The sequence below is a fragment of the Taudactylus pleione genome, unplaced genomic scaffold (assembly GCF_031769625.1).
Source record: "Taudactylus pleione unplaced genomic scaffold, aTauple2 ptg000556l, whole genome shotgun sequence".
Lineage (NCBI taxonomy): Eukaryota > Metazoa > Chordata > Amphibia > Anura > Myobatrachidae > Taudactylus > Taudactylus pleione.
Window position 1 is genome coordinate 26,402,347 of NW_028284958.1, and position 14,085 is coordinate 26,416,431.

Consider the following 14,085-nt stretch of genomic DNA (forward strand, 5'->3'; position numbering starts at 1 on the left):
TTTGTTTGTGGTAGTCTTTGGTTTTCTATTTCATTTCCTTTCCTCTTTCTGGTCCTGTAACCTCTCTTTAATTGTCCCTGTTCTTCCAGGTCTGGAATCACTACGTGACAGCGCCCACTCTACTCCAGTTCATTCCTCTGACCACATTGATGCTTTATCTCCTCGAGCCTCCCGGGAAACAGTGATCAGTGACGAGGCATACACTCCTTGCTGCAGCATCCTCCCAACCCCTGTGTGTGAATCTAACCTGGAATTATCCATCGGGCAGCAGGTAAATGGGACAACGTGCACAACCCAGGATGAAGAGAGTGACCTGGTTGCTCCTAGCATTCCTGACATGGAGATCCCTCCACCAGCACTACCTGGGCCAGAGGGAGCCAATCAGAGGGAGCCAGAACCAGAACAGGCGAATAAGTTTCTACAAAGCGTTCTCCGGCTGCTGGCAGTCACACTATGTCTGCTGTTGGCATTGCTTCTGCTGCTGGTCATTTTGGCAGAGTCTGACCTGGAGTTAGCATTTCTGAGGGACATCCGGCTCACCCCCGAATTCCAGCAGTTCCACTATCAGTACTTCTGTCCACTGCGGCGATGGGTGTCATGCAAACTACACCCGCTTATCCGCCTCATTGATTCCTGATCTATTAGAGGATGTGCACACTGTGACTGTGAGGAGTGATGTCTTCCAGTGTCCTCCCCTTCTCACCCCTGTCTTGTCTGCCAAACCCTTCTTGGTTCAAAGGTCATCAGAACAAACCTCTGCTTAGGGTTCTCCATGTGTGTATGGCTGGATGACGGTGAGAAAGAGGTGGAGGGTGCCCTGATGCATTGCATGGGAATCAGATCTACTCTGCAACCACTTCAGGCTTTGTAATGCTGCACCCATCTGTGCCAAGTCTTGAGTGTTTATTCAGCTCCATGAATCAGCAGCCTATTTTTCTACATCATATTCAAACTTCTACGTTTTTACATACTATCATTGCACTGTGCCAGAATGAACGTTTGAGTGGAATACTGAGAGATTGGAACTACAACTTCCATTATGGTCTGAGACTGTTGTAGTCTATGAATATCTGTAATACCACTGGTTGCCTAGCCTCAGCATTATCTTCCCTGTTAAATGAATAAGAACCTTACTTTAAAGCGTTCACTTACACACAGTGAAGACAGCCATTTTGTGGGCCAAGCCAAGTACAATGCTGATTATCAGTCCAGTGACATCACTGAGGCATTGCACTAGAGTTATCAAATCTTCTAAAGAGGATTAGTGGAGGAGTTGCCCATAGCAACCAATCAGATTGTCATTTTATAATAAAAAATATACTCAGTCAAGGCAAGGTATGTCACTCCAGCTGCTGCGGAACTACACATATTGTTTTAGCTCAGAAAATGGCTGACACTACTTCATGTAGATGATGGGTACACACATAATAGCACATTTTTACTGTCAGTCATAACAATTGGCCAGAGTAGTTTAATTAGAAATGTGCGGGTTCGGTTTTATTCTGTTCTTTTCGATAAAATGATAGCAAATTTGGATTAGTTCGGATTTCTCTAATTGGCTGTCCAAAACACGTGACAGCTAGATAGCCACTATGATGCCGTTTTTGAGATCCGAACGTATCCAAGTAAAACTGAACCGCACATCTCTAGTTTTAATCAGTCCAGTGCAGCTCGACCTATGAAAGCTGACACCTTTATGCTATTTTATCATAATGCACAGCGATTAAAAGAAAGGTACAACAATCGATGTGTGACATCATTCAAATGTTATCAGCCAATTTGTAAAATACTTCAATGAATTTGATTTCTTGAAGGTGCTAATATTTCTGGTGATGCAATTGTTGAGCTAGTGCTTTCTATAGACAGTTATTGCAACAGTGACATCAGGTGGTTAAATTAAAGCACTGCACTCAGAAAATAAATCAAAATTTTAGAGACTTAAAAACATTATACAATTATTTTATTTAGAAAACAGTGCCATTATATTACATTTTACACAACACATTTTACATTTTTATATAAACAAAACTAATTATATTCAATTGTATGCAGCATACTTATATACCTAACCGGTCCGATATTAGTGTTAGTGTGCACTAGTCTGATAAAAGATAAATTGTCACTGGCTAAGAACCAGTTAGAAACAGTTGGATGTGTGTAACATGCAGTCGTCTTTTCACCTTCTCTCACCCAAACATAAATGTATCATAAACCCATCTCATTCTCACTATACTTGTTCATTAACCTCCTGTACTGCCAGCCAATGAAAATATAATATTCTGTTTTGTGAGAAAATGTTTCTGGTTACAAACTTGCAAATCCCAGAATAGTCCAGTTGCTCCAATGCATTGTATACTTTTCAGTCATTGTAAACGTTCGTGTTCAAACTGTGCTTGCGGTTCTAGAATGACAGCCTGGACATTTATAGCAAATTGCTGCTCATTACATTCCGGGAGCTGGCTGGCTGGAAGTACAGGATTATAATACAGAAATAGGCTGCTTTCCTAGTAATATGTTTCACAGGTAAAGGGGAAGTATTTTTAAACATGAATACATTATGTTCTGTAAATAAAGTATATTCGCTCAGTAGTAACGTCACGGTAGCTCAGTATGAAGATGAAGGCTCCTCAGCAGAGCATCATGTAGTTACTGTCTATAGTGTTTCTGCTAGCATTATAGCAAAACACAGGCTTATGACTATTAGAGGGTGCCAGCCTCTAATTATAGTGCAGGGAAATGTTTACTGTTACATTTAAATCAGTTACGCCCCTCCGATCAGCAGGGGTGTAACAAGTATTCATATTTAAAGAAAGTGATACTTCCCCTTGAGAACATATTTGTCCTGGATGCAGGAGTGGGGCTGAAGCCGCACACTGTGATGGTGTGATCATGTGACTTACTGGGATAGACTGGCCATCATCTCACTTCACAGTGATCCAAAGACATAGGGGTGTAAGCAGAAAGCCTGTGGTTCATATTATGGTAATAACTCAACTCCATAATCAGAAATATACCACCATGTTTCTCTCTAGGACCATTGTGGTAAATTGGTGGAAAATCGGTGGTCAGTTACTTTTACTGTCCACTTTCTGCTTACTTTACTGAATACCTGTATTTCCTAATAGGTTGCTTCAAGTACATTTTTGGAGCTATTGAATTAGAATAAGTAGTAAGTGTCCCATGCCTATGTATTAGGAGGAGATGAGATGTATGTGTTCTGATGGCTGTGTATAAGGAGGAGGTGAGAGGTATTTGTCCTGGTATTTGTGTATTAGGAGGTGAAAAGTCTGTGTATTAGGAGGAGGTGAGAGGTATGTGTCCCATGCCTGTGTATTAGGATGAGATGAGATGTATGTGTCCTGATGGCTGTGTATAAGGAGGAGGTGAGAGGTATTTGTCCTGGTATTTGTGTTTTAGGAGGTGAAAAGTCTGTGTATTAGGAGGAGGTGAGAGGTATGTGTCCTGATGTCTGTGTATTAGGAGGAGGTGAGAGGTATGTGTCCTGATGTGCTGTGTATTAGGAGGAGGTGAGAGGTATGTGTCCTGATGTGCTGTGTATTAGGAGGAGGTGAGAGGTATTTGTCCTGGTATTTGTGTATTAGGAGGTGAAAAGTCTGTGTATTAGGAGGAGGTGAGAGGTATGTGTCCTGATGTGTGTGTATTAGAAGGAGGTGAGAGGTATGTGTCCTGATGTCTGTGTATTAGGAGGAGGTGAGAGGTATGTGTCCTGATATCTGTGTGTTAGAAGGAGGCGAGATCTATGTGTCCTGATGTCTATGTATTAGGAGGAGGTGAGAGGTATTTGTCCTGGTATTTGTGTATTAGGAGGTGAAAAGTCTGTGTATTAGGAGGAGGTGAGAGGTATGTGTCCTGATGTCTGTGTATTAGAAGGAGATGAGAGGTATGTGTCCTGATGTGCTGTGTATTAGGAGGTGAGAGGTATGTGTCCTGATGCCTGTGTATTAGGAGGAGGTGAGAGGTATGTGTCCTGATGTCTGTGTATTAGGAGGAGGCAGGGCTGTAGAGAGCCCGGCCGGGCCTCGGTAAAGGAGGGGGCGTGGCTTAATCGTGGTAGGCGTGACCACGCCCCTTTGCTTAAAAATAAATAAATGCGTGCTGTGGAGGGGGGCGCTGTAAACCAGCCCGGCGCTAAGCAGGGGGGGATCGCTCCCCCCCCACAGCCATAGGAGACTGCTACGGCTGCTGCAGCAGCCGCAGGCAGTCTCGCACTGCAGCCCAGCACAAGCTGTGTGCTGAGCTGCTGTGAGGGGGCGATGCCGGGCCCCTCTAGTAAGCCCCCCTCTCGGCGCCCATGGGAGGAGGTGAGAGGTATGTGTTCTGATGTGCTGTGTATAGCGAGAAGGTGAGAGGTATGTGTCCTGATGTCTGTGTATTAGGAGGAGGTGAGATGTGTGTGTCCTGATGCCTGTGTATTAGGAGGAAGTGAGAGGTATGTGTCCTGATGTGCTGTGTATAGCGAGAAAGTGAGATGTATGTGTCCTGATGTGCTGTGTATAGTGAGGTGAGATGTATATGCCCTGATGGCTGTGTATTAGGAGGTGAGAGGTATGTGTCCTGCTCATTGAGTCCATTTATCTGTATAAGAAAGTTCAAGAGGTATGGTGTCACATGTGCCTTACTTAGTATGTGAGACATGATACATGCTTACATTCAGGAGGTGGGTTGTGTAAAGTATATCTGGTAGATGAACACGTCTGTGACAGACAGCCCTTATGTACATGTTATTATTTCTATCTGTAGGTTACACGGCTGTGCATGCTTGGTATTTTGGAACCGAAGCCTGTACATGCCAGATGTTCTCGTCCTCTCTATAAAACCCATTTCTGTCACTGCCAATAGTGTTCGTATTTAAGTCCCTAATCCCTTTGCATTAGAGGCACGAATTGTCCCTGTGTTTTGTATTAGAACAAGTTGAGAGATTCCTGTGTCTCTGTATTAGAACGAGTTGATCAATACATGTCCAGTGAATTGGTGCGGTGAGAGGTTGTCGTCCCTGATAGCTTTCAGAAAGTATAGCAAATGATGTAGTTCCTGTAGGAAAGCAATTGCTTATAGATGTTGGCTGGAAGAACTGTATAGATGTATATGAACTAATCTAGCATCTGATGAGGAGGCACAGGTCCCTGGGGACTGTGTGCTATGGAATGAGTGGTGTGTCTTTTGTTCTTACCTATCTAGCTGTCGTTAGTTTGTGCTCTGTAGCTAAATGCCTCTATCATCTTCAATGGACTTTTTACCCATTCCTCGCTTACGTGGGGATCTCTTTTTGCCTCCAAACATATTACCTTACTTTTATATCGCAGAGACTGTTTTAAGGTTATATTTTAAGAAAATAGTATTATTTTGTTATCAAAATACCTTTAGTTTTTTTAATTGCTTTTTAGGGTTTTTTTTGTTTTTTTTTTGGTTGGTGTGTAAAAATGAAAAATAAATGTAGAATAGTGAGTTATAGTCACAGAGCAACATTACGGCAAAGAAAAACAAGAAATAAGAAACAACAACAGTTATTCAGGGCAACCCGTAAACTGAAGATTCCCGAAATGCACACGGTCAGTTTAATATTCCCAGAATTAAATGAAATACACTGCGGTGGTTTGTCATTGTGAAATGACAGTAAGGGCTATATTTACTAAAGTCCGGGTTTTTAGAAGTGGAGATGTTGCCCATAGCAACCAATCAGCTTCTAGCTATTATCTCCTAATCTAGAAAGTGCTAGGTAAATGTTAAGTAAAATTTGATTGGTTGCTATGGGTAACTTCTCCACTTCTAAAAACCTACACTTTAGTAATTATACCCTCAGTACCTGTTTGCAAGGCACAAGCACCAGTTTAGGAGATGAATAGGGGCACTATAGGCTTGCAGCGGACTGCTCAAGACTCTAGTCACAATATAAATCTAGCATGACAATTGCAGAGCTGCAAACAAGTTCCCTGTCAGTGCCTTTGGGCTGAAAGTAAGATCATACGCTGCATTTTTATGGTGAACATGACTGGGCGACGCTGTAGTAGCTTATTAGGATGCACTTGGGAAGATGTATGGTGACATCACAAGCCATTTCCCCTGAGAGACTGCATCTTTGCATGACGGTCTCTGACTAGGGCTTCTGCACAGCATAGGAAGACATGCAGGCAATTGCTGCTCAAGGCTTGCTGTAAGGACACCTGCTAGCCAAACAAGTCCGGCAAAGATGGACTATGCAAAATAAGTGAGGACTGTTTCCAATTTAAACATCCATTTGCACATTTCTGGGATACCAGTAACAAGTAGATCAGATTAGAGATGGGCAGTGCTGGAACGTGCTTAGAATAATGTTGTTTTTTCTTTTTGTGCATCATTTTTTTAATTATCCCTCTACAAGAGGAGAAAATGCATTGATTAGCAACCAGCACATTTATTTCTTGAAAGAAGCCTTTAAAATGACTTTGGAAATAAAGCCACGCAGATGAAAGTAGCCATTTTATATTCCCACTGTTTTGTTACAAGTGCATGTCTGTCCTTTCCATTCCTGCATAGCTGGTCTCTATGCTCTGCCCAACGAGTGATCCCATATCATGGTCACCCTGGTGGCAATCTGTACTGGTGAAATCTGAAGGTTACCTTATCCGATAGACTGAAAGCTGAGGAAGGGCTCAGATCCCAGTGGTAGTTAAGTGGTATATTAAAGTCAACGTAAGTTCATAATCATGATGTGTTAATAGGGGAAAAAAACAAAAAACCTTCTATGCAGTTTTCTTTCTAGAACATGATCTAGAAATATTTAATTCATTCTGGTGCTGAGTTGCTTTGTGACTGTATCAAGCATTAGAAAAAGCTGCCTTAAAGGGCACATCCCATTGCTGTTTTTGGGCATAGAAAAGTCATGTGTTCTCCCCAGATACCCTGGTTTCCTACACATATATTGCGGTCACGCATGAGCCAATAGACCGCATGATGTATTTGCTGAGGAAACGTATTGCAACTGTGAATCTTATAGGTCTTATACGGACGTAAAAATGGCGTCCTTGTGCCAATTCTGAGTCATGTTTTCTGCAGCGCTTGCCATGGGTTGCGGAGAAGTGACATGCATAATAGTCCTTACCTTGGACAATATTTTTAAATAAAAATAAAAGACATAACATGATCTATTTGGGCTCAGTGTGGCTTCTTTATGCATAACATGGTTACTCCTCTAGATGGGGACAGGCTAAAGCAATAATTCAAAGCAAAAGCTGGGCAGCTGCACTAGCAAATCCTGGTAAAGGAAAGAAATACATAAAATTTGTAGAAAATCGTATATCAATACAATTCGCCCGCAAAATTTGCATGGGGACCCGGCGTACACCTTCCCTCAACCTAGCTTCTCTCACATAGGCGCAAATCAGGAGCCTTCTTCTGAGCCTCAATCGGACTGCTAGTAAGCATATAGGGGTAAATTTACTAAAGGCCAATTTAGATTATTTTAAAATTGGTCTAAATTGATCAACATCATTGGCTTTCTGAATACAAAATCTGTATATTTATCATGTGTATTGTTTCAGCTGCAACAGAAGTTGAAACCCTGTATAAGATAAATATGCAGATTTTGCATTCGGAAAGCCAATGATTTTGTTCAATTTAGACCAGTTTTAAAAGAATCTAAATTGGCCTTTAATAAATTTACCCCATAACATCTGAAGAGCTTAGCAATGTGCTGAAAATCAAGAGTTATAACAAGAGTAAAAAAAAGAGAAATGAAGTCAACCGAATTGCACCAACAGGAAAAATGTCTTAAGATAACCTCATACGCCATCCAAATACCCCGGTAACCTTAGTGAGTATGAAATCACCTAACTCCCAAACTCCACCATTACAATCCACGTATTAAAGATATGCATGCTTGAACACAGGTGACTGAATTAGTACCTCAATCAATTTTACTTTAACCATCTAGACTCAAGCATGGGTATCCTTAAAACCTGGACTGTAATGGCAGAGTTTGGGAACCTTTGACCTGATCAAATATCCTACAGAAAGCCAGTATTGTAAATAAACTCTTTTATAGTCATCCAGGTTCCCACGGTAGTGTTGTTATCCCCCTACAATGTATTTTGATTGTAGCAGTTAGACTCGATTTTCCTCACAATACATTCTTCTATTGCTTCTCTACGTCAGGCCTCACATTGATTGCATGTACTTCATGTAATCCAATATAAAATACTCCTACAGCCATCAACATATATTTATTCCCTTGAGACAAAATATTTCCAAATGGGCCTCTTCACTCTGCCCAAGATCCACACTTTTCATCCACACTCATTACTGGTTCCCATTCCCAGTTACAGGACTTTCTCTTCTTCCTCCACTAGGGGGCACAGGGATGACAATGGGGTATAGCCTGGAGAGGAGAGTCTGGGCACCAAATATTTTAAATGTATTTCTTCTTCAGTAGCCATAGGGCTCCACAGGGAGACATTGGGGTGTAGGTGGGACTTGGAGGACCGGACACCAACAGCAAAGCTTTTCAATCCCAGGATGCTCCGGTCCTTCCCTCTATACCCCCACCCACAGCCTGAGGGCACGCGCACCTCAGTTTTGTTGGTGTCTGGCAGGAGTTTGACCACCATTATAACAGTTGGCTGCATTAAGCAGTCCAAGCTTTACTTTTATGCTTTTACTTTTTTTTTTTAAAGAAAACTGTCCTCCGGACGTCTGTGCCGCAGCCTCATCATCCCTCCGTGGCACCGTGACACCAAGCCTGTGCTAGGTATTCCCGGCGGGGCTCCTACGGGGACTAGCTACCAGGCTCCCCAGACTGCAGCCCGGAATCCAGGGGACAGGTAAGGCGGAACCCAGTTTGCGGGGACCCGCATCTTAGTGCAGTCTTGCCTCCAGTCTCAGGAGACAGACAGGAGGAGCTGATGTGGACACTGGCTTTGCACACTAGACCACCAGGGCATAACGTTACTGGCGCAGAGGCATATTTTAAAGGCCAGGGGACCAGGTGGTTAATGTCAGCCAGGGGATAAGGTGCTCTCCCTGCAGCCCCTCCCCCAGCTCTGGGTGCCTTTCCACTGCGATTTTGGTGTTCCCTGAGCTGATCCTCCCTCACCCTCCACCCCCTCAAAGACACGCAGCAGCCATTTTAGGCAAGCAGGTCTCTGGGAAAGACTGGGTCCAGTCTCCCTAAATACCTCTCCCATGGGACAGGTTATACAGCACTATGGACCTCATTCAGAGTCGGTCATTGCGGCCGCACGGTCGTACGGGAAAAGGGGCCGGATATGCAAATGATGCACTCGCAAGTTGCATCCCTAAGATCGGATCGGTAGCTGGTCGACCAAGGGGAGGAAGCGGCCGGAAGACAAAAAAATACGCCCCCCTCCTCGTACGCATTACACGTCATCTCCGGGCATATAAGGATTAATCGAGACCATCGGGAACCATGGGAACTGGTCGTAGAGCTTAAGGTTGACCATACCCTCTCTTAAGCTCTACGATCATGTCAGTGTAAAAACCTCCCATGTCACATGTGCCATGACGCTACTTTGTTAATTATGCACTCCCATAAAACGCCATTCGCATAATTAGGCACGTCTGCGTTCGGATCTCCACTCCCCCCGTTTTCAAGCACCTTCCCCTGTTACCACCCACAAACGCCTCAATCTGTCACTCAAACTACCGACCTGGCTGTGTTCAAGGAGAGAGAAATTTCTGATCGTAGCAGCTAGTTTGCGCACGAGCATTGCGAACTTTACGCATGCACAGTTTAGCGAACATCGGTGGCGTACGACCGTGCGGCCGCTACGACCGACTCTGAATGAGGTTCTATATCCTACCAGCCACTGTGTTCTGTGTAGTCGATTTTAGTGCCCATTGCAGACATGTAATGTTTTTTTCTGCGTTTGTATGTGAATTGTGCTAGCGCTAATCTCTACTTTCTATACTGTCAGTTTATACCTCTGCCTTATTTTTCTACTCTACCCTGACATACTAAGGTATTGGGGATTCCTTGTACCTCACACCTGCTATATAACTGTGAGGACTATCACATACTATATACCGCGGTTGCACACTACACTGCCATATATAGCGCAGTTGCACACTACATTGTGCCATATTACACATACTGCAAGGTGTTCATTGCACTGTATATCATACTGTATATTCTATTATTCTTGTGGCTATGGCTGGCAGAGGAAAGAATAACAAGCAGCCTGATGCTGCTCCTCCTACTCTGGTGTCTTGTAAGTCCTGCTCTGCAGGATTAGCCACAGAGGACCTTATTCAGGATGGTCTCTGTATTAATTGTTACACAGCCCCAGGTCCATCAGCCCCAGTGTCTCTACCTCTGCGGTTTTCAGCAAATGCTGCAAAAAGATAAACCTTTACCTACTAAACGTACTATGATATCTTCCCAATCCACAGTTATCTGATTCTGAGATATCATCTGGGGAGGCAGAAGACGCAGATCTCTCTCACTCCAACTCCGTTTCAGGAGAGGAGTCACCCTCTAAACTAAATATACCTGCTCTTGTGAGAGCTGTTAAAACTATTCTACAAATACAAGAGGATGAAACCGCTCCTAATAAAAAAAAACCCTCAAAAGGTTGTTTTACCAGAGTTTCCTCACTCTGACCAGCTATCTGATCACATGAGTGAAGCTTGGAATATGCCCGGTAAAAGGTTTCAAATTCCAAAACTGTTTAGTTCCTTTTACCTGCATCTAGGTACTGATTGTTCTAAATGGGAAGTTCCCCCAGCAGTGGATTCTCATGTAACACGTCTGGTTAAAAATGCCATCTTACCCATTTATACTGCAACCTCCTTGAAGGAGACTACACACGTATAGAAGCTTGTCATAAATCTATATACTCTCTTACAAGAACTATTACTTGTCCTGCTAGGGCTACGGCCTGGGTGGCAAAAGCCATTGAGAGTTGGGCAGAGGCCCTAGAAGAGACTTTTCCCCCTGATGCTTTGAGGCAACAGCTGTCCTACATATCTCACATCAGAGATGCAGCCTCCTACTTAGGTGAAGCAGCTATGTCTTCAGGATATCCGCCACTTCGGTAGTTGCCCGATGTATCCTTTGGCTACATTCCTGGAAAGCAGATTCAGAATCAAAACGATAACTAGAGTCTCTGCTTTATGCAGGAGACATCCTACTTGGTCCAGAATTAGATAAAATTGTGACTACGTTGGCGGCTAACAAGATTGCGTTCCTGCTTTCAGCATATAATACAAAGCTGCGGACATCATCCTTTTCGATCCTTTCACCCTTAAGGCAAAGCTAAGGGTCATTCCTTTCCACGGCAACAGACATCAGCCAAGGCCTCCAAGCCTAGGGCAAAACAAGCCTAGGCTACTAGACGTCCACCTGCTAAGTCTGAGGACCAGCCTTCAGCCTGACGGGGCTCTCCCTGGGGGCTCCCAAGGTGGGAAGCTGACTTCTTCAATTCGCCCAAGTTTGGCATCAAACCACGTCAGATGCCTGGGTAAGAGAAGTGGTCTCCCACGGATATGCCCTCTCCTTCCTGAGGCGACCAACCCCCAACAGTTCTTTTGCACAGGACCTCCATCGGACTCAACCAGGGCCCTGCTGCTCCAAAAAGCCATTCAGTTCTTACTGAATTCAGGAGTAATAATTTGGGTCCCCTCCTCACAATGGGGCAAGGGCTATTATTCTACCCTTTTCTTAGTTCAGAAGCCCAATGGGTCTTAGCAGCTAATCCTCAACCTCAAGTTGCTGAACAAGTTTATCAGGGTGCCCAGGTTTCGTATGGTAACTCTCCGTTCTATTATCCTAGTTATGGAGCCTGGAGATTTTATGGTATCCGTAGACATTCAGAAAGATTACATACATGTACCTATAGCGCCTTCTCATCAACAATATCTCCGGTTTGCTACACTGCAGCAACATTACCTATATCAGGCTCTGCCGTTTGGCCTTTCAACAGCCACTCAGGTCTGTACCAAGATCATGGCAGTTATGGCGGCCTCTTTGTCGTCAAGGGATCAGATTGCTCCCATACCTGGACAATCTCTTGCTGTTGGCCAGCTCCCCAGAGACTCTTCACTGCCATCTGCAGGTAACCATTGCCTTTCTACAAACGCATGGTTGGCTGATCAACTGGAAAGGCTTCCATAACACCCTCTCAAAGGATGGTACATTTGGGAGCCCTCCTGGACTCTAGATTTCGGCACTGCAGCACAGGCTACGCAGACTGTTCCACAACCGCTGAGTATCAATTCACTCTGCAATGCAGGCCTTGGGATCAATGGTGTCCACCTTCAACATGGTGGAATTTAGGCCACTAACCTGATCTTCTCCAGGTGGAATGGGCTACCCCATCTGCTCAGATCCCAGATGATGATCCTCATCCAAGAGGTTTGCCTGTCCCTAGGAGACTAAGAAATTGTGAATGTGGGAGTGCTGATGATATGTAAATAAACACAAGTGATTTTCAAAAGTGAATAAGATATAAACTCACATTTAATAATGCACTTGGCATAGTGCGAATAAAATTGATAATTGGAGTTGGAATGAAATCAAAGCAGGTATATCTGAAAACCAGCACATAAATTGCTAAATATGTGTGAAAAATAATAAATATATAATAAGAAAGATATATGTATATATATTATGCAGCAATAAAAAGATGAGCTTATATATGATGAGTCACCTGTTGGTTATATTGGAAATGTCTTAGTCTCGTTGGTCTTTTTTCTTTGGGGCCTGCCTATCCCCTCAGTGGTGAGCTGCTTATTGATTTGTATTTCTCTATTCTCTCTAGAGCGCCTGAATTTGTGTTTGTTTTTGCCTGGCCCTAGCCTGATGGCTACAGACTTCCCATTTGTACAAGGGTCATCCCTTTTGGATCCCGGACTGGGCTCTCTTCACCACAGACACAAGCCTCCGAGGGTGGGATGCAGTAACTGGCCAGCACTCCTTCCAGGGCCGATAGTCCCCAGTCGAGGCAGTGCTACCAATCAATATTCTGGAACTTCGAGCCATCTACAGAGCTCTCACTCTGGCTCAGGACATTCTGAAAAACAGGCCAGTACAAGTACAGTCCGACAATGCCACGGCTGTGGCCTACCTTGGTCACCAAGGAGGCACTCAAAGTCAGTCAGTAATGACAGAAGTGTCCTACATTCTCACATGTCCCGAACACAATCTCCCAGCCATCTCCACAGTGTTCCTCCCTGGGAGTCTCAATTGGGAAGCGGATTTCCTCAGCTGTCACGACGTGGACGCAGGAGAATGGCCTCTACATCCAGAAGTATTTCAGCTTCTGGTGGACAAATGGCGTCTTCCAGAAGTGGATCTCATGGCCTCAAGACACAACCAGAACAAAGGACCCTGACACGGCCTTCATAGAGTCCTTATCAGTCAAATGGAACTTCCAGTTGGCATATCTCATCCCTCTTCGGAAGTTCAGACAGGAGGGGGGGCACAGTCCTGTTAATAGCTCTGGCTTGCCCCAGACGTCATTGGTACTCCGGATCTTCAAAGGCTCTCCATAGACGTTCCTCTTCAACTTCCTTTACGAATAGAATTGTAGTCTCAGGGTCCATGTCTACATCCGGACCTGGCCAGTCTGTCTTTAATGGTGTGGCTCTTGAGACATCCCTCCTAACGGCTAAGGGTTTTTCCAGTTCTGTGGTCCAGACCTTGCTCAGAGCATGTAAACCGGCCTCAACCAGGATTTACCACAGAATATGGCATACATATTTCCAATGGTGTGCTCCAAGAAACTATGACCCTCAAGTCTTTAAAGTTTCTCATATACTTGCCTTTCTTCAGGCTGGACTAGACCTAGGCCTCCACCTAGCATCTCTCAAAGTGCAGGTCTCTGCTTTGTCTATCTGGTTTCAGCGCAGAATTGCTCCTATACTGGATGTTCACACCTTCATACAAGGTGTTCTACATACACAACTTCTCTTTGTCCCTTCTGTGGCTCCATGGGATTTGTCAGTGGTGCTCAAAGCACTTCAGGAACCTCCAATTGAACCCCTGGAATGTCAAATTGCTCATTGCAAAGACTCTGGCTATAGCATCTGCCCGAAGGGAATGGGATTAAGGGGTGCTTTCCTGTCGCTCCC

At 44.2% G+C, this 14,085-nt stretch overlaps 1 protein-coding gene across 3 annotated transcripts in view; it reads left to right on the plus strand.

Moving 5' to 3' along the window:
* FRMD5 (FERM domain containing 5) overlaps positions 1–7,126 on the plus strand; it is an 86,972-nt gene extending 79,846 nt beyond the window's left edge. For all 3 annotated transcript variants that reach the window (XM_088452823.1, XM_088452825.1, XM_088452826.1), the window contains one exon: positions 90–7,126. In XM_088452823.1, coding sequence (XP_088308949.1) covers positions 90–637 — 548 coding nt within the window. In that variant the 3' untranslated portion in view covers positions 638–7,126. The remainder of the gene's footprint in view (positions 1–89) is intronic.
* Positions 7,127–14,085: the final 6,959 nt, after the last annotated feature.